The 21,261-nt window shown below is 42.9% G+C and overlaps 1 protein-coding gene across 1 annotated transcript in view; it reads right to left on the reverse strand.

The window, feature by feature from the left end:
* dennd5b (DENN/MADD domain containing 5B) overlaps positions 1–21,261 on the reverse strand; it is an 82,050-nt gene that overhangs the window by 33,956 nt on the left and 26,833 nt on the right. Inside the window, exons 2-3 of the mRNA XM_008301895.1 lie at positions 9,987–10,096; positions 4,136–4,826 (exon numbers count right to left, since the gene is read on the reverse strand). Of these exons, the coding sequence (XP_008300117.1) occupies positions 4,136–4,826; positions 9,987–10,096 (801 nt within the window). The remainder of the gene's footprint in view (positions 1–4,135; positions 4,827–9,986; positions 10,097–21,261) is intronic.

Below are 21,261 nucleotides of genomic sequence, written 5' to 3' on the forward strand. Positions count from 1 at the left end.
TCCTACTCGGGGGGGTGTGCGGCTGAATGTCTCTATTTGCTTTGTATCTATCAAGTCTGAACAGGTTCAAAGTTTCTCCCACACAAGCCTTTCTGTGGGAACTGCAGCAAACGAGTCTGACTGAAACACTCCTGTTTCTTTTACACGTTACAGCAAATCCCTTCCTGCCCGTTCCCCTTCACGCTCGTATCACACCAGGATAAGTTTAGCCACGGCGTCTCAGTCGGCTTCATTAACACTTGCTGTTTTAATCTGACATGTCACAGAAAAGTGCTTCCCCGTCAGTGATATTCTGTCACACTCGATGAATTTCACCCTCTTCCCTTTCCTCACACTGACACACATCAAACTCACACAGAGAGGCTTTATGTGGAAAAACGAGAGGACGATGAGGAAAGAAATTTAACAGTGACTGATTTTATTTTCTCCTCTTGCTGCACTGATCTGAACTGATTCATCATTTCTGTTTTTGCCACGGGTGCTCCTTTCAAAAGGGATGATTCATCTCTAACAACACTGGCTACATTGCAAAGAAACTCCCTTTGAAAGATGACAAGTACAAGCGCCTGTAATAGGTGCACAAACAAGTGATCATGCAAAAAGAAACAAATCTGATATGGAAAAGCACAGCGCTGCAGAAAGTCCCGGCAGAGGCAGAGCGAAGGGATGCTGCATGTTTCTGATGCTGCTACGGGCCTCAAAAAACGCAGGACGGGACACGTCTAGTCATTGTGAAACTCTAACAGTGCATCAGGAACTGATAACGACATGCAGCTCAGTCCCACACGGGAAGAAGTTTGTGGTAAACAGATGACATTATTTGATCTACAGCTGCAACATGACAATGTTACTGCTAGTAAGGAAAGGTCACAAAGAAAATAAAGCTTCTTAAGAGAAGCATCTCAGGACACACTAAGAAAACAAAGCAAAAAATCACCAAAGCTGCGTGAAAGTCAACTGGACTGAGAAAACGCACACTACGTATGACAATATCAAAATAGTGGAGAACTACGTACATGAGCAGCCAAAAAACAGAGAAATCAAACAGAGGCCTCCATGGAGAAAGTGAGTATGTGACAGAGGCCAGATGTTTTATTGTAGAGTCGTAGTGTCGTTGTGTCTATTGTGTGAATATCAGGAGAGGTCATGACAGTTCAGCATGATGACCTTCACAGGCTGGTTCACACAGTCCTACACACTGATGCCTCCTCTAATTACTATCATTGGGCAGATTGCTCTAACAGTTGTCTGTGAAGCTGATACCATCCAGCAACATTGCGCTTGTGTTTATGGTTGTGCTTTCTTTACAGCCTTTACAGTGGCTGGACGTTGCTATGTACAGTCATGAACAAAAACATATACACATGTGTAAGGACCACGTAAACCATGGCAGACTCCTACAGCTCCTCATTTTTATGATGAAATGTGGCACATGTCTTTATCATCAAAAATCTTTACAATAAATCTTCCATAGGTTTATTATAGGACGTCTGGGAAAAAATCTTGCTCGGTCAAAAACATACACGCAGTGACTTGAAACACAAGTTGTGGTGATGTAGAAAGCTCTGTTAGTCACTCTTTTTAAGGGGCATGACCTAGTAACTCCTTATGAGTGATTACAGTTGACTACAGCTGCTGAGCCAAACCGGATTTTCATGAGCTGGGAGCCATAATCATCAAAATTAAAACCTAAAAAGGCTTCAAGTATTTCATTTTACAATTCAAGTACATACAATTTTCACCCTAAAATATATATATATATATATATTTTTTTTTTTTTTTTTTACGTTAAGCTTTTTCTGAATGTTCTGATTTTTGGACATGCATTTGTACATTCGGTCCCTCTGTGCATTGACAGGCTGCCAAGCGGACACACCTGCCAGAAATGCAAATCACCTCCACTCATTACCATATATCCAATGAAGTGAAATGGCCCAGCCTCATCCCCTGCTGCGCCCCGTAAGTGGAGGAGACACCCGCCCATCACTATCCTGCCTACCTGTCACGGCCGGTAAGTGTGTGAGGAGGACAGGTTTCGGGGGTCAGACGATGCCTCTGTCTGTCACGGTGTAATTGGCTGTTGATTGATCAGGACGAGCGTTGGAACATATGGCAGAGCAGCGCCTCATTAACATCCAGGGGAATGCTCTCCATATTCCTCCTGTACTGAACCTTTCCATCACTTGCCTCCAGCAAAACGAGGCTCTGCGCAGGGTTTTCCTCCCTCTCATTACAAAGAAATTAGGGCTCATTTGGACAGACGTGTCAACAGTTAGAGCCCAGGCTGTCTGCCAGCAGTGATCCCCTGTGGGAAATGAGGAACACTTAAAAAAAACCTGGGATATATTTCACTCAAGTGAGGTTGTTCCCCTCCAGGAGCGATTGCCTTTGACGCTGACAGTGATGAATAAAACAGAGACCCATTTTTCATGAAAGGATGATGGGATGAGATAGGAGCAGTGCTTCAGCTAACATTTTCCAGCACCACTTAAATTCAGCAGACAAAGAGTCGTACACTACACTAACACTGTCTTCCCTTTGTTTTGTTGAGTTGTTCACTTTTGGTTTAAACTACCTTGTATGAAAAGATTATTTAGACATTTCAAATCTGCTCATTTTATATATCTTCTGTCTTTGTGTTAGTCTGAGCTGAGGTTTTTTTTAGAGTGGAAGCTGTCACTGAAATGACGCCTCTTCAACCATTAAAGTGCTTCAGATATTGTGATAATGAGAGTGATTGTGTTCAGGGGCGTCAAACACAGAGCACAGCACTTTGGCAGCACAAAGAGGCCCTGCACAATGTCAGGCAGGTGGGTTAAACGTTGCAGCTGATTGTTGTAAACGAATCATTAACACCAGCAGTGCAGTTTCAGCTTTAGAACTACCCAAAGTAGTGGCCTTTTATTTTTACTTTTGCTCAGATTGTCGTTTGGGAGGACGGTAGTTAGACGTAAACGGGCTTCTGACAGCAATCTGTGGAAATGTCATCCCAAAAGGAACGTCCTACACCGAATAGCTCCAGACAGTTAGACGCACTGCTATACCCCAAGTGGAAAAATGACATCTCTGTTCCTACTGCTGCACACTGATCTGATGTTTCTGTCTGCTACTATTCCAGGGTTCAGTGGGTGTTGAAGTCAAACACACTTCATGTGTGTCGTTATCTGTTGTACAAATCTGCTTCCTATTACTGCTTTGTGACATATTTTCAAAATAAAATTTTGTGTTTTTAAATAAATCTTAAAAAGAACAATCACTCCCCACCGCTCTGTTTAGAATGTCTGTAGAAAAACATGCTATTGTCGTAAAAAGACATCACATCTGACGTTCACTGACAGAGAACATTGAGCTGAACGCATTTCTACATGAGTCATCCTGTAAAGGAGACAAACAAAGAAGCTGCAGAAAGAGTGTTAGAGTTTGAGCTGCAGTGAAACTGAGAAGGAGGAGGCCAGAGGAATGTAGGACAGAGCGTGATCTCAGTCTGCAGAACGGATTCTCTACAAGTTGGGGTAATGTGCTCCAACACAGTGAGCAAAACACACACATCTACGATAGTGTCTCAATAATGGATGAAGGGAATCCTAGAATGAGGATAATTTGATCGTTGTCTCACTCAGTCTGTATGTGGCTGAAGTGTTGGAGAGCTTCACAGATTCTTCCTGATGAGTCTCTCCATTGTCCTCTTTTAACTGGGTAAGAGTTTCTCCTGCCTCACATCTTAGTAGTTCATAAAACAAGACATACTATATTTAAACAAGCTTCCTCACAGCCAGCACAACTTTTGAACTTTCAACTAAACACCTACATCCATCTCTCTACAACGAGCTCCAGCGACTACAGAGTGTCACATCAACAAATACTGAACTATTACAACATCACTCCGCGCTGTGTTTTTTTTTAGATCAACCCACTTCTCTCAAGTCAAAATCTCTTTAAACAGGATCGAGTAGGTCAGCTCAGGCTGAAAGCTTATAAGCATAAAGTGACCAGACCACGGTCAATACCACATTACCCCATGACTGCTGAGAATTCTGGATGCTGACTGTGTGTGTGTGTGTAAAAATATTTTACAATACTTTATTTGCCTGCATTCTCAAAACATTAGCATCACAGCACGTGTACTGATACTCACCCTGTGAGTACAGCAGGATCTGCATCTCCAGCAGGGTGCAGGTGAACACCTGGACCAGGTTCTCCACTCCCAGCAGACCGAAAGCTTCTGCCAGGGGGAAGTCAGCCAGCGGCAGCTCCCCCGGCCCAGGCCTCTGACAAACGATAGGCTCGTACACACCGTGGAACTTGAGCGAGCGTCCTGGAGCAGGCAGCGGCACCTCGTACAGGATGTTGTGAACGTAGCTTTCCAGTGGCAGGGGGGGTGCACTGGCAGCTGTAACAGCTCTGTGTAGCTGTGACAGGAAGTGGCGACAAGCGTGCATGAAGGGCATGGGTGTGATCAGACACAAGGCCTTGGACACGTAGAGGGTGTCCCGTGACGAGTCATAGGTGCCTGCTGCACGAGACGAAGATGTGGAGGACGAGGAGGTGGGGGAGTCGGCTTCGTCTAAACTGCTGGCCAGAGAGTCCATACTGGAGGAGGAGGACGAGGAGGAGGAAGGGGGGTTGGCGGAGGCGTGCTCTGCATTGTGCATCTGGTAGAGGGTCTGCATGGCAGAGCAGATCTGTGGGCTGGTAACCTGTTCGTAGAAGGTGTGGACGAAGCCGTAGGTCCGAGAGCCGTCCTCCTTGGTGATGATGAAGGAATGGAACTGAGGATGACGCTGGTCCGCCTGCGTCCTGAACGACAGGCCTTTAGGCATACACAGCTGCAGAGAGAGGAGGGACCACATCAAAGATTACTGTCAGTTCTAATGAATCCTTTAATGTGCAGGTTGCTATAATTATATCATCTTTTTAAAAAAAAGTTTGTGAGTGCTGACGGAAATGAGTGAGTTGTATGTTCCAGCTTTTCTTCGGTGTCATTAGGTCAGACCTATACGGAGTTGTGAGTGTGGAGTTTACAGTTAAAGCAAACTGCAAAAATATGCAATGTTTTAGTAAAAACATTTATATAAGCTCCAGTTTACAGAACAGCCTCACTCAGCATCTACTTCATGGACATGTTTAATCTGAAGGTGCAGAGGAAGAGTCCAATGTGGTCACCTCAAGATTGCACTCCTACTTTTTGCTGACGACGTTCTTTTGCCTTCACTGACCTGTGACCTCTGATGCACACTTGAGTGGCTTTGAGCATAAAGTGTTTGGGATAAAAACTAGCATCCACAAATCCAAGGCTGTGGTGCTGTGCTGGAAAACGGTGGATCGCTGAATCAGGTGTTTCGATCACCACTCCGACATTGACTGGTATAAGTTGCTGACATGGATCGAGGCATGAGCAACCATTCTGCTGTGCTTTTGTCTGATAGAGAAAACTGCATGATTGTGATTTGTGATATTAACCTGACGACTAATTTTCAGTTCTAGAAATGATTAATAACAATTAGTAATAACTGAAACGAGTCATGTTAAAGTAAAAATGAAAGATTCTCTGCTTCAAGCTTCTAAAATGTGAACATCTGCAGATTTGTTTTCAGCATTCTATGATATTAAATTCAGTATCTTTGGGTTATGTTTATTGTCAAAGTGAGACGTGAATTTATTGACTTGGATTCTGAAAAACTGTTCATTCTTTCATGACACGGTATGCAATAGAAAATAACGCACAAATGAATCAATAAGGAAGACACTGGTAAGCTGAGGCTCCAAAACCAGTATTTACAATTATAAATGATGCTGTTACTAACATCACTAGTGTGTGATGATCTTTCACAGCCAAACTCTGAGCCCGATGCACATAAACTGGTAAACCGCCTGTCAGCTGCAGCCTGCGATAAATGTGACTTATTAGCGTCATTATGTTTATCTGGCTCCAGAGAGCTGAACGGCAGCTGACTGGAGACCAGAGCTGCTCTTTGTCTACATAAACACACATTAAAGAGTGGTGCTGCTCTGCACACCACAAACAACCACATGTACATGGATGAGCTTCACTTTTAATATGTGAACAAATTCAAACATTAATATTATTATACTTGTTTTACCTTTTTTAAAAAAAAAAAAAAAGTATTTGAAACATTTTTTAGCCAGTTTTCCTTTTTATGCACATTGAACTTCAGAGAGAACAAGTGAAACACAAAGAGGCGACCTGATCGGATTGTGCATGAGTCACACGTCTTACTGATCAGTACTGACAAATCATCTCTCCTACACACCCATCCTGCCTCTGACATTAATCACCATCACAAACACATTTACATTTAGTTTTGGTGTCTGGAAAACAATGACACTTTGTGTGTTTCACCTTTCAGCCCTGCTGAGCAGACGAAGGTAATAAAATCAACTTGAGCGGTGACAAATGGGTTCTGAACCTCACAAGACATAACAATGAAATTTGCCAAGCACTGTGTCAAAGAAGTGCTGACGGGCTGCCTGCAGAGTGAGCGGGGAGCATTCAGAAACGCTCAACAACATGAGTGAGGAGAAAAAATCACCATGGAAGAGCAAGCGTGATGTTCTTGTAGGAACAAATATACATCTGACTTCTATGATGCGGGAATCACAGGACAAAATGACCACAACCGTCTTCCTGTCTGTGTTGTTGTTGTAAAGAAGCAATGTGGAAACAGGAGCATGTGCACTGTTAACAATGCAGGAAAATTGCTGAGGCCTTTGTTAGGCATGTAGTATGTTGTGACATGTAGACATGTATGTAAGCATGCTGTTGGCTTTATGTTTTGGTAGAGGCTACCCAGAGCTCTCAGTGTGGAAATGTGGCTGAACTAACACCTGATGTATTTCAGGTGGGAGGCAGCAGTGATCTCAATCAGTCTCCATTAATAATCCTCCAAGTAGAGACATGGCCTGATTAGAGAGGCAGAAAGGGCCTCATTTTGTTTTATTCACCCAGCAAAGAAGACAGGGCTTAATTTCCTGAAGACATAGCTACTACCTCCTTAAGGCCAGTGTTGTCCTTCTGCATCTTTGAGTACGTGAGCGTCTGCTAGGGTCAAAGTGACATACATTTTGTCATCTCAAGTCTATAAGAGTCCTCATGGATCCCTTCGTGACATCCATGTGCAGCCTAAAATGTGAAACTACACTACGTGCTCATGCTCAGGTCACTAGCAGCTTTCCTGCTGACAGTGTCACAGCTGCACCATCTCAGCTGTCAGAGAGGAAACATCCTGTCTGGCTCTACAAGGCTGAACTTAAAAAAACAAACAAACAAACAAAGACAGTGTCACAGCTGCACCATCTCAGCTGTCAGAGAGGAAACATCCTGTCTGGCTCTACAAGGCTGAACTTAAAAAACAAACAAACACAAACAAACAAACCCAAAGGTAAACAAAAATGTACTTCATGTAATTAGAATTTCTTCTAAACTACAGTTAAAGTAGAGCCGTTCTGTTAGGAACAGATATAATGGTTGGAAAGTTTACCAGAAACATTTAACATCTGATTAGGAAGGCCAGAGACAGCACAGTAGACCCCCAAAATAAAATAAAGTGAACCTCAAAATGTGTGTGCTGTGGGTGATGCTGTGTGTGATGCTGTGGGTGATGCTGTGGGTGATGCTGTGGGTGATGCTGGGGGTGATGCTGGGGGTGATGCTGGGGGTGATGCTGGGGGCTCAGCGGTGTCAAAAACAGTTTGTTTTTCGATAAAATGATGTCCTTCATTTCATGATCCCCAAAACAGAATGGAAGGAAAATAAGTGTCAATGATGATCAAAGAGAGAGACGGCTAATGACACAAATCTGAAAAGCTCTCTTGGCTATTCTCAATGCAAGAACTAAGAATAGATGATCCTATACACATTTTGGAGGAAGAGTCTTTGGCCTGTAGATGTGATCAAAAAATTCTTCCAACAGCTCGTATATAAAAATGTGAAGAAACACACAAACTAATTCAACCACAGAACCAAAAGCTGAGATCCCTGGTACAGGGCATACATTTGTCAGCTGATGCAGTCTGCTGGTTGCTGTTAAAGCTGCTGAATGACGCAGAGCACCAGCTGGTCAAGATTCTCTAGGATGGATCACATGACTACTATGAACTCAGTATTACTTCATTCACGCTGCAGGCATTTCCAGTGTTTTAGAGATCAAATTTTGCTGGTGGAAAACATTGGCTCCATGTGGACAGAAGGTCAAAAAAACTGATAAAAAAAAGTTATTAAAGAGGTTTTATGAACATCCTTGTTTTACTGACAGGCCTGCAGCCACAGAAAGTGTTATTACACTCCCTTGTTCTCCTCATCTCTCGCCTCCCAGCAAGAGGAGGAGGAGGAGGAGGGATGAGGCCATCCCAGAGAGGATGAGCTGCTGATAGAACAAGGAGGTGATGGAGGTATGATGCAGGAAGAGGAGGAAAAAAGGGACTGTGGAGGTCAGCAGAGAGGGAAAAAGAGAGAGCGTGGTGAGATGATGGTGTTTTCACAGTGTGTATCACTCGTCGCCCTCGACAGCTCGCAATCATTTCGGTGTCGGGTTTCAGTCGCCACACTGCTGCATAATGGCGTGTTTCCATGCCGACGTAAGGTGAGAAGCGTGGCTGAATAATTCAGTAGTGCTGACGCCAGGGCAGGTGGAAAAATAGGCGGTGATCATACACACACACACACACACACACACACACACACACACACACACACACACACACACACACACACACACAGAATAAATCTGATTGGGGAATTCACTCTGCTGCTCCTGTCAAGGTCACTGTACTGGTAGTTCAGCACAGTCGGATCACAGTCACACATATCAGACAACCACATGTTGGTTCAAAACTGAGCTCCTCCTGGAATCTGACTCTGTGACTTCTGTTCTTCTCCACTGTGAAAACAACCATTTCAATAACTACGACATGAACTCAAACTCTGTACGAGCTCTTTGTATGTGTAGGGGCTGCGTTATGTTCCTGTGCTGCTGCAGGCATCAGCATCTGCACTCTGGCTTGTTGGCACACCTGCTTCACTGCCATAGACACACAGCTAACGACATACAATCAGAGGGCGGTATCAACGGGAAACGGAGCTGCTGAGACGGACACAGCGAGCCTGAGCTAAAACTACACTCAAGTTTGATTTTCTCGTAGTGGTATCTGTAAATGAAACGGTTCGTCAGTTTATTATTTCACACCACTAAACAAGGCAACAGCTAACTTAGCTAAGCTCTAAACTCCTGCTGACGGCAGCGTGGCAGGACTTATTATTAGGTTTTTGACCACAGTGAATTTGACATGATTTGGTACTTAAGCTGCCTTCAAATCACATACTTAAATGTTTTAGGCTGTCAGTTAATGTATTATATTGATTTCAGTATGAACAGTAATAGCACTGAGGTAGATGAAACCCAGTCAAACAAATGGTTGATAGAAGTGAACTGACTGCCTTTCAAGCAGACGTGTGGATTTTGATCACTCTGGATGTCTGAATATCAAACTCAGAACAACCTGGGTTTTGAGCAAACGTGTAAATTGGGCAGCAGGTCCTTTGTATCTGTTCATATATATCTGAACATTGTATTTGAACAGGTTTACATCTACTCTGGTTTGGAAACTTATGTGAAGACTCAACAATCTGAAACATCTAAACCACAAACCGGCAACAGTCAGTGCAGCTTCCCATGCAAAGCCCTGCACAAAGACTGGCGGGGATTTATCACCGCTCTGTTACCTTAAGGAGGCCTTGTGTCTCAATCTAAGGCCTTGAATACTCAAAATTTGTGGCTTCCTCCTTAGGAGTAGGGTGTCTCTCTCGCTCTCTCCGCCTCTGTCCCAAAACCTCAATTTTAACAACCTGCACTGCCTTCTCCTTCCTCTCCAAATGATCCCATTGTTTTCTTTCTGTCCTGGTTTTTTATTGAACTGCTTAAACCTTATTCTTCCGATCTTTGATCCACACAATGTTAGTATCCACATACCATGTTGACGGCATCCTGGTCGAAAGGGTTCCACTCAACGTTCTCGGGGTAATGTGCCAGAACTTTGGACTTGAATGTCCTCTTCAGCGGACTCTCTTCAAAGTTTTCACCTTGACAGATCAGAGGAGAAGGAGACAAAGTTAAGTATGCAGCATTAAAAACAAAAGTCTGTTTATGCTGAAACATGACAGAGTATGTAAAGGCATGAAGCTGTGTAGGCTCAGTAGTTAAACAGGGATATTGAAAACTGCCCCTCTGTCTGCCTGCATCCTCTGTCAGCTGTCTCACTGCTCCACAGGACCTTCTGAATGCAGACTGCACCAGAGTCGTGTAACTGGGAGTTCAAACGAGTTCAACTTAGCATACATTTCTAATAATGGATTGTTTGCAACTGGAATATCAGCAATCCAAAGTCCACCAGCAGCCTTTTGGCAGAAAGAAATGTGACTGCAGTGAGAAAAGTGACAAAGACTTTAAAGGCTGTACCTCTTATCCAGCGTTATATATGTTAAAAACATATTGTTTGTAGTAGTGATGCAAGCAGGTAATGAGGAAGAGTATGAGGAGTATAGAAGTTTCTAGAAGTTCACACAAAAAGTCATGCAGAAGAACACACCATGAACCTTGAACATTACTTTGTAAAAGTACACATTGAAAGAAAGAACTGTGCTGCTCAAAACACATTTCTGAAACAGCTTATTTGGTATTATTAGGTTCTCAATAATCTTTGTAGTTTTTCCAAATTTCCAAACTGTCGGTTGAATGGAGCTCTAGTCAAGCTATCCACAGCTAACAACCTGTGATGATGATGATGGTTGGAATTCTGTTACTGCAAAGGGCAACATGGCAACAACAGAACTGATTGCTCTGGATTTTGCCACTTAATTGCAATCCAAAAAAAAAAACAACCAATATTACTGAACCAATACACATTAAACATTATATTTTAACAGCATGTGATGGCAGGGAACCTGTCTTCATTTAACCTTAAAAACCTTATCGCACCGTATCATCCTAACAGAGCCCTTTGCTCTCAGACTGCAGGTCTACTGGTGGTTCCAGAGTTTCCAGAAGGAATCAGCTCCCAGTTTGGGTTCTGGAGGCAGACACCCTCTCTACTTGTAAGGTTAAACGTAAAACTCTCCTATTTGATAAAGCTTAGAGTTGCTCAGGATCACCAAGGTTACCAATCAGGAATTTAGCCACTTTCTCGGGCCATTACTCTGTTATACTGCTGGTGAGAACCCTGGAGAAGCAAAGATGCTTTAATGTTCAGTGGAGCTTCACACTCCAGTCCTCTCCTTCAGTCTCCTGCTAGTCAGTTCTCCAATGCATATGTCTCGCATTGTCTCACAGCATAGCTGAGAGAGACTGTATCTAATGCAAGGCTGCTGTGCTGCTGGTCTAATGGAAACAGCTGCTCAGGACACAACGGTTGTCCATCAGAGCTGCTTACATTATCTACTTTCTCTCTGAATCTATTCCTTTTAGTACAAATTGCTTATTATACAAGTCACTGCTTTCTGTGTGGCTTTCTCTGCATGCAACAATGAACTCGAGTCCCACTGCTGCTCCTGGTGATTGAGTCCAAGCTTATTGTGCTCCTGGGCCAGTTCTGGATCACAGCATCAGCAATATGCTTTGCATGAAAATTGGAAACACCTCAATAGACAACGTTTGGAAAATTCAAAATCTGTTTCCTTCTACGGTGTGGTGACATCAGAGATTTGTACTGAGGAGCTCAAAGAGAAGCACAAACAACAGAAGAAGGGTACATATGATGGCATATACTGAAGATAAACTCTGAGCACAAATAAACACGGTTCAGTATTTCTTAATGGAGTCACAAACAAAATAACTCCTAACAAATACTTCACAATGGCGACTGTGCCGACCACATTTATTGGTCAGAGTACAAACAAGGTCAGGTTTGACATCTGGATAGGTGGTAACATGTGGAAATCCTGCAGAGAACCCAGAGTTGGCCCCAGTTCTACACGAATGACAACAGTTCAGTAAAAAGGGGTCCAAAGTGGATTGAATGCTCGACTGTCATCTCAAAATGGTTTTCATCTTGTTCTAAGGTTTCAAAACAACATTCTATTTATCTCTATTGCACTGAGCAATGAGCACAGTCTCACAGACAGACGTCTCAAACAAAAACAAAACTAGCTTCGGTGCAAGACACACCTGGAGATAAGTGAGAATAATTACTACACATCAGTGATATAAAAACCGCAAAGATGTCTTGCTCAATGGCACATCAGCGGGTTAGAAACTTGCTGACTCAAACATGCTGCCTGATCAACAGTTGGTGGTGCTCTGATACCCATCTGCAGCTCTGTAATGGCTCTCAGTGGGCTGCTAAATCTCACCATTATTCCACCATTTCAGTTTTTTTTCAGTGGCCAAATCTCCAACAGCAATGCTACAAGGTGGAGACAAAACTGGACTGATTTCAGACAAGCAGGCGGGCTTTGTAAACTGGGAGCGTGGGTCTATCGACTGCAGAGAACTCGGGCCATTTGATGACAGCGAGGTCAGAAGGTTACTGAACAGCAGCACAGGACAAGGGATAGGACAGACTGACTGTTTAGAAAGTGTAATCACTGATCATTCCACAGTGGGCTCTGTCCTTGGATCAATAAAGGTTTTGTGTGAATGGTACGGCTTGCATAAATACCACAAATACTCCACAGTGTGAGGTAACTTCAGTCACCGGCCACTTTATTAGGTACACCTGTCCAACTACTCTAATCGGCCAATCACATGGCAGCAACTCAATGCATTTAGGCATGTAGACATGGTCAAGACAATCTGCTGCAGTTCAAACTGAGCATCAGAATGGGGAAGAAAGGTGATTTAAGTGACTTTGAACGTGGCATGGTTGTTGGTGTCAGACGGGCTGCTCTGAGTATTTCACAAACTGCTGATCTACTGGGATTTTCACATACAACCATCTCTAGGGTTTACAGAGAATGGTCCGAAAAAGAGAAAATATCCAGTGAGCGCAAACGCCTTGTTGATACCAGAGGTCAGAGGAGAATGACCAGACTGGTTGGAGCTGATAGAAAGGCAACAGTAACTCAAATAACCACTCGTTACAACCGAGGTATGCAGAACAGCATCTCTGAACGCACAACATGTCGAACCTTGAGGTGGATGGGCTACAGCAGCAGAAACCACACTGGGTGCCTCTCCTGTCAGCTAAGAACAGGAATCTGAGGCTACAATCCGCACAGGCTCACCAAAATTGGACAATAGAAGATTGGAAAAACGTTGCCTGGTCTGATGAGTCTCCATTTCTGCTGCGACATTCGGATGGTCGGGTCAGAATTTGGCGTCAGCAACATGAAAGCATGGATCCATCCTGCCTTGTATCAACGGTTCAGGCTGCTGCTGGTGGTGTAATGGTGTGGGGGATAGTTTCTTGGCACACTTTGGGCCTCTTAGTACCAATTGAGTATTGTGCCAACACCACAGCCTACCTGAGTGTTGTTGCTGACCATGTCCATCCCTTTATGACCACAGTGGACCCATCTTCTGATGGCTACTTCCAGCAGGATAACGCACCATGTCATAAAGCGCCAATCATCTCAGACTGGCTTCTTGAACATGACAATGAGTTCACTGCACTCCAATGACCTCCACAGTCACCAGATCTCAATCCAATAGACCACCTTTGGGATGCGGTGGAACGGGAGATTTGCATCACGGATGTGCAGCTGACAAATCTGCAGCTACTGCGTGTTGCTATCATGTCAATATGGAGCAAAGTCTCTGAGGAATGTTTTCAGTACCTTGTTGAATCTATGCCACGAAGGATTAAGGCAGTTCTGAAGGCTAAAGAGGGTCCAACCCGGTACTAGCAAGGTGTACCTAATAAAGTGGCCGGTGAGTGTATGTGAGCTATTCTATGACCAGGGACTCATCCCAATCTATGTTTTTTACAATCATTTGTTCATGCTGTTATTATTTAAATATCAGCTTTTAAGATAATAAGAAACAGAATATTACACGTGGGATTTCCTCGTACATGAAGACAATTACATTCAGTCCATTTTATCTGTAGCTCACAACTGCATCACATGTGTCCTTGAGGATTCGATGAGAGAGGAAGAAAGAGAGAAGGACAAGGGTTGTGAGGCAATGCCAGATGAATAATGAAAAGGCCAGCTGACATTTAAGAAGGCCTGGAGATCAAAACAAAGCACAACAATGTTTCACAGACACAACTGGCCTGTTCGCCTTGAGCCGATTCCCTCAGCACTCTCCCTCTGCAGCACCTGCATACGAACACATCCTACAGTACGCCAGCAAGAAGATGACATTTACAACACGCGATAAAGCAATATCTAATTAGTAAATGTGGCTTCCATGTACAAGTGGTAGCAAAATGGTTTCAAGTTGTTCTCTGCTAAGTCCAAAACACATCCTACTTTCTTCTCTCCAACACACACAGACACACATCGAAACACTGAAAAACCAACACAATCATTTTAAGAGTTGGCTATGAGGTGAGAAGAGAAGAGAAGAGAAGAGAAGAGAAGAGAAGAGAAGAGAAGAGAAGAGAAGAGAAGAGAAGAGACAGAACTACTGTCTGAAAGCAGGAACAAGCATAAAACAAACATAACCTGTACAGAGAAAACATTTCAAATTAGAACCTGAATTTCTTTTATCAGGGTCTGGATGTGTAGAGGGGAGAAGTTAAAAATAGTCTGCTGAGACCAGGGATGACAACAGGGACTGATTTGGATAACAAGCCCAGGAGAAAGTTGACCCACATACTGTACAACGAAGAAAGAAGGAGAGAGAGACTAAGAGGATAAAATGGATTGGAGAGAGTAATCCACATGGAGGTGGTGGAGGCGAGTGATCCACAGGAATATATGAAGTATTAGGGATTGACTGATAAGCGGCCTGGCTGATATCTGGCATTTTTCTGATTATTGGCGTTGTTGTTGTTTTTATTGACCGATTATTGCTAAATAAATGAAAAGCGCTGCTTTGGCTCTGATTCGGCCAGCTCTCTCTCTGCAGTCGCTCAGTGGTCTAAGCCTTACCCACAGCGCGATCTGATTGGTTCCATGTCATGAGCAACAGCCAATCACGGACAGCTGTTGTCTACAGTGAGGGACAGAGAGTGCATTTACAAAGCACAGCAACTCTGGTGAATTAGTAGAGTTGGGTTTGGAGGATGAGTTAGCAGACACTGCTAAAGTTGTCTTTCACAAGCATGCCTCGTTTTCCTGTTACTCAGGGAGGACTGTAACTTTACACTCTGTTCTCCCTGCCAGACACATCTCTCCAGCAAACACACAACCTGCAAAAACTGAACAAGAGGCACAGACATCTAGCTACTTAGCTACTTTCCCAGCAGCTGCGGCAATGCTAACAGCTAATGGCTAAGATAGAAGACAGCCTGAAAACCCTGAAACAGAGTCTGGAAAGCAACAATAAATAAAGCTTTAAGAGAAGTGCCACAGTGGGCCATGAACATAAATATTGCCCACTATACATGCAGGAGCCCAACCGTTCATTCTCAAATCAGTCGGCCTCACAGTAATCAGAGGGGAGCGTTGTAGTGACTCTGAAATCACATGTCCTATTTCTGACAACGGTTGTGCTGTTTCTGTAGAAGTGGAGGATTTGAAATTGCAGGAAAAAATGAGTTCACAGTACATTGACAGGAGCAAAAAACACAAAGAAACCATGTGGACCAAAGTTTGGGGAGATTAAAGATACCATCACACCCCCATGTTGATCCTACACACAATCATGCTAATGAGCCGGCTTATATAACATGAGAAGTTAGTTGGATAAATAAAAACGTCCCACTTTCTGCATGCAGGCTTACGCTTTAGCAGACTCCACATTTTACTACAACTTGTCAGATTTAACATTTCACATTATAGGACTTGAAACTGTAGATTGTTCTGATGTTGGTTTAGTTTTCAATTGACTTTTGAATCTCCTCAATCTTAAAAAACACGTAGTTTTCATTAGTTCAGCTCTGAACATATATAGAAATCTAAATATCTTCCAAAGAATTCAGGCTTGGTAGGGGATTTAATGCTGAATCTGGATTTCATGTTATCTTGGCCCCAACCGCACACATTTTTATTGATATGAACACAGTCTGTGTCAGGGGCGACTGTGTGAAAATCTCCCCACAGAGAACTCACATCAGTCCTGTAAATCTGTGGTGGGACAAGACAGCACAGTTGCACATGTAGCCTACAAGGTGTGTGGAGGCAGGAGTAGCTGAGTGCAGACAGAGCAGGCTTGCAGGCAGACAGTGTGAAGTGTCATGAACGGATAATGGTGTGTTTTACCTGTGGCTGCAGCGTCTGGATCCCTGCCTTGGCGGTCTGCTTCTAGCCACTGGTACAAAGCTATGGACGAGCCACATGCAGAAAAACGTGGAGCGGAGAACAAAGAAAAACAGCGCAATGTCAAAACAAATGCACACAGAGAAGCAAATGAATAAATGCATGACAATGAGTTGAGCATGAACATGACAAACACAGCATCAGTTCGACAACAGAGCATGGCATGGCATTGAAGACATAACACACATGGGCTTCACAGGGCAGTGCTGGCGTCTGAAACAGCACTTCACTTTTTAGTGTAATTTCTAGTGGACACTGAACCACCAAGAAACAATGAAAATATGGAGGCCAAAAGGGCCTAATAAGAGATTAAATGCAAAGGTCATTGATGGAAACACTAATAAAAATAGCATGTCATCATCTGCAAAGTGGAACATTTTGCATGAGAATTTGGTCGTTCAGGAAGTGAAACGTGCCATTTCAGAGGTGCAAGACCCAATGAAAACGTTCTGATGCATATGAGGCCCTCTCTAATGATGGAGCTGTGAGTGAAGTAGTAGCCTGAGGTTTAGCGTTAGTTAGCAACACACTCTTTGGAGTCAAACCATGCAGTATCATTTTTACATCCAAAACCTTCGGAGGGGCAGCAAATGTGACACCACAGTTCGACTGCAGTCAATATGTTGACTTTAAACGAAGTAGAGACGCAGGTGGCAGTTTACATCTGGATTGTAAGTCTGACATTGTGTATGAAGGGGGGCATAAGGAGTTGCTTGTGTAGCTGTGCAGATGGTTTTTTCTGAAGCCTGCCACACTTCAACTTGAATTCTAGTGGACATTAGGACCGCACAACGTTTCAGTATTGACTGCAATATTCTGGTGAAAACGGCTGTAGTTTTTTTTATAGTGCACTATACAGTACATGGCAGAAAAACTACATATTATCTGCTTTTTTACCATATTGTGCAACCCTCGGGTACAGGTGTGGAAAGTCCTGCACCAGCATTATTTTGGCAGCATCTACCAATCACCCCTTATAAATAAAGGACATAATGACACTGACATCAGTTAGTCCCTCTCTATGGGTCAAAACTGCAAACACTGAACATCTTCACTCTGGAAGGAATTTTCCAAAAGGTCAGTTTTCAGTGACCTAAAACTGAGTGTGGACAAAAAGCCAAAACATACAGAGAAGCCACATTTTAAAATATATCCATCTTAAACCTTTAAGAGCAGAGAGTAAAAATGGATGCATTATTCTTTAAGACAATGTCACCATATTTATGGTAATACAGTCCTACATTGTCTCCTGTGTAGATCTCAATTACACCAGAGTACAAACGAGCTAATCTATCTGTTGATGGACTGACTGCGTGTGCACACAGGCAGTAGGCTAATCCCTGTGAGATAATCTAGGCTTTTGTGATGGGTCACCAGGCCGACGATTAGTAGCTCTATTCAGCTCTCTCCAACACGCCAGAGTCACCGGGAAAAGCAAGCCATGAACACTGCTGCTTACACATCTGTATCCACAGCTACTTCATACAGGTGTGAACTGCATCAGGACTCACCAACGTGGGCCCAAAATGCTCCACAGCATTTTATATGATGTAAAAAATAAAACACTGACTATAACATGTATGGTGCACAGTGTGTGTAGGGCATTCTGATGACTGAAAAGTGCCCACCACCCAGGTGTGTGTGTGTGTGTGTGTGTGTGATCTTCCCACAATGCAGGAATAGCAGTCTGGGGATTTCCTTCATACTGCTGGTGTTTATGACACACAGACACACACACACACCTCCCAGTCATGATAATGTAATCCTAGAGCATCTATGAATTCTGCTCTCTCTGGAATTTACTCCCCTTTCATTGTTCTGCTCTTCATGTCATGTTTGTGACACTTTCCCCCCTGATTCCTCGATTCCTCTGTGCTCAGTGTCTGTGCACATGTTTAGGTACTGCTGCTAGTTTCTGTCTGAACTTGGAGTTAATCCTTAAAAACAATTTCATCACAGATTAATCGTCTCGTACCTATCGAATGTCTGAAAAAAAGCCTTTACCTGCTGGACTCTACGGCTTCATGACAATCGTAGGATGTTCTAACTGTGGAAACCTTTCAGTGATGTAGAGTGCTTCCAAAAATGACATGAATATGTTTTATATGTTTTTCAAGATCACAATCTTTGCTCACTGATCGTTTATTCAAATTCAGCTTCCTGCCAAAATAACTGAACTGCAATGCAGAGACAAGTATAAGACTTTAAAAGTGTGCTGCCTATCTGTCTTAAAAAGAGTCTGACAGCGAAAAAGATCCATATAAATAATTTGTCAACATGACAGTCTAGCAATCAATCAATAGTCTCTTTTTAAAATAATTTTGTCTTTAATAAGCAGATGGAAAGAGTTAGCAATGAAATTTGTAGAAAACATAGATTAAAATTCTACCAAAAACAAAGGAGAAATAATTTGGAAGCAACGTGAACAAGGTTCATGATTGCAGCTTGCATACTTAAAAGTAAACTAGACCTGTAAGCCATATTGATAAACACTTGAAATTACTATTACAGGGTTTGCTAAAATAAGGTCATTTCCACAGCAAGAACTCAAGGCAGGCATAAGGTATTACCAAGAGCTCCGCAATTAAACCGTAATGTTAACTCAGAGTGCATCAAAACAAGCAGTAGTTACCAGACATGACTGTAGTTCTGTGAGCCCACACCAAGTAAAACAATGGAAGCTTGTTGTGTTAGGGGGAAAAAATCCTCTAGGACTTTCATCAATCAGTATGGAGACCCACACGAGGCCACTCAGAAGTCCCTACCCTGGAATACGTACGTTTCCTCCCCAAAAACAAAATAAGTTTTACAATAAGTGGTCAGAAAACTCGTCAAGGTTCTGCCACTCGAACAGTCGATTACATGCTAAATACTGTAAATGAAGTCACACTAGTATGTATTTGGACACCTCCTACTAATAAAAGGCCCTGACAGGCCTCTTCACATGGATGGACTCATTTTCAGCAATCTGCACATGAAAGCTAATTCTTTGTCTTGCATGCTGGCGCCACAGGGCCTGACGCAGCACCTGGGACTGAACTGAAAGTCTCTCCAGTCATTCTGTGAAGATGACGTGTCACTTGGCTCAAACAGCGGTTAAGTCAGAAGTGTTCATCTGCTGTATGACAGGAAAACCACTGGCATTATCTGTTCAGTGCATGACTGCACTTCTATCTGTGCACTCCTCTCACAACTTTCATAGAGTCACACACACACTGGAAATGTCTGCAAACAATACTTTGTGCACCTGGTGCCTCACTCAGTCATAGTATTTCTGGATTTAAATCTACTTTGCAGAGGAAAACCAATGCTGAAATATCACCCTGTCACTACCAAAGCCTGACACAGTGATTCATCAGAGAGCCACACTGGTACAACAGCTCACGTTTCTTCAATACCATGACAACACTCTGGAGAATATTTTGACTGAATCCCATTTACTAAAAACTCCAGTGAGCAGGTGTTTAAGGAAATTACTGAGGCTTTTTTTTAAATAACAAAAACATATATTTAAACAAATATTATATTTAAATAAACAAAAGAGGAGGCAGAGAGCCGGGATCCATGCTAGGCTTTTTAGTGTCTGATCCCAGACGTTCATTCCGCAAAACGTACTAATTAAATGATCCTGAAGAAACGCTCTCTCATCCTGCCTGTACGACTGTGTATGTACAGCAACATGACGACAATAAACCTGATTGGATTTGATATTTGTGAGACATTTTCAAAGGTTCATACCTGTGGGAACTTGGAAAAGTAGTTTTTGTCCCACTTTCCTTCACTTTTTGGAAAATGAATCATCAAAGGTACTCAAAATTTGTTTTTCTTTCTTTCTTTTTTTTTTTGAAGATTTGTGGTGATGTAACTGTGCTGTACTACACAGAAGACATTTTTTCTACTTCTGACTTTTCCATAGGGATGCAGGACATTATGTTGCAGAGGAATTGAGCCCACAGTGAGGAACAATAATATGGATGTAAAATACTCACAGAGACTGCTTGGAGTTCTGAGTCTTGGACTTAAATCATTTAGATGCTGCCCAACATGTCAGTCTTGGTGACTTGTGATGCTGGTAGCTTCATCTTCAACAAGATGAACAACTCATGGAGGAAAGTCTGGTTGTATCAAAACGGTTGACATACCATATGATGACGACTTGTGGCTGCTTACACTCACAAACCCCTGTGTTTTAGGCAGATTTCCTGCAGTTGGATGGCTCAGATTCTATCCTCGCGCCGTCATTTTTTTATATCACATATGCTGTATTAGAGCAGATCTTCCATCAGCTGACTGTACAGCCAACAGAAGCAAATCTGTCAGTGAGCCAGCGTTAATCCCAATAAAACAGCCCTTTGGGACGCTGTATTGATGCTGAGGATCGACTGTTTTCAGCCTGCTTTATATTTGTTACAATACATTCACTAAAACCCCCAATTGCCACGATGATTCCACCGCTCGAGCTGGGGCAAGCTCAGTTTATTCAGATCTCTTATTCCATTATTATGGAGCCTGCTGCTGTGTAGACTTCTTCATAGAGCTTCTGCTCTGTTGTTCTTTCTGTTTGTCAACCACACAAAGCACAAAACTAAATACGAGACGACACACCAGACAAGCATCATCACTAACATGAGACACACATCGATTCATGACTAACCCTGGTACTGCTGCACAAGTGGGTTCATATGTTCAAGGTGATGTTGCTTGTCAATGTGGTACGCTCCATCTATCTATATTTTATGAACATATATTTTTATTTATTTATTTCTAATCTCATTTCATTCCTTTTTATCTCGTCTGGTGTTTCCTCATTGCATGTGTTATTCAGGATACCGTTTCCTCAAACCCTCTGAGTCCTTCATTTATAACACGGTGCTGGGGGTGGG

Source organism: Stegastes partitus, unplaced genomic scaffold (assembly GCF_000690725.1).
Source record: "Stegastes partitus isolate 25-593 unplaced genomic scaffold, Stegastes_partitus-1.0.2 Scaffold1726, whole genome shotgun sequence".
NCBI classification, from domain to species: domain Eukaryota; kingdom Metazoa; phylum Chordata; class Actinopteri; family Pomacentridae; genus Stegastes; species Stegastes partitus.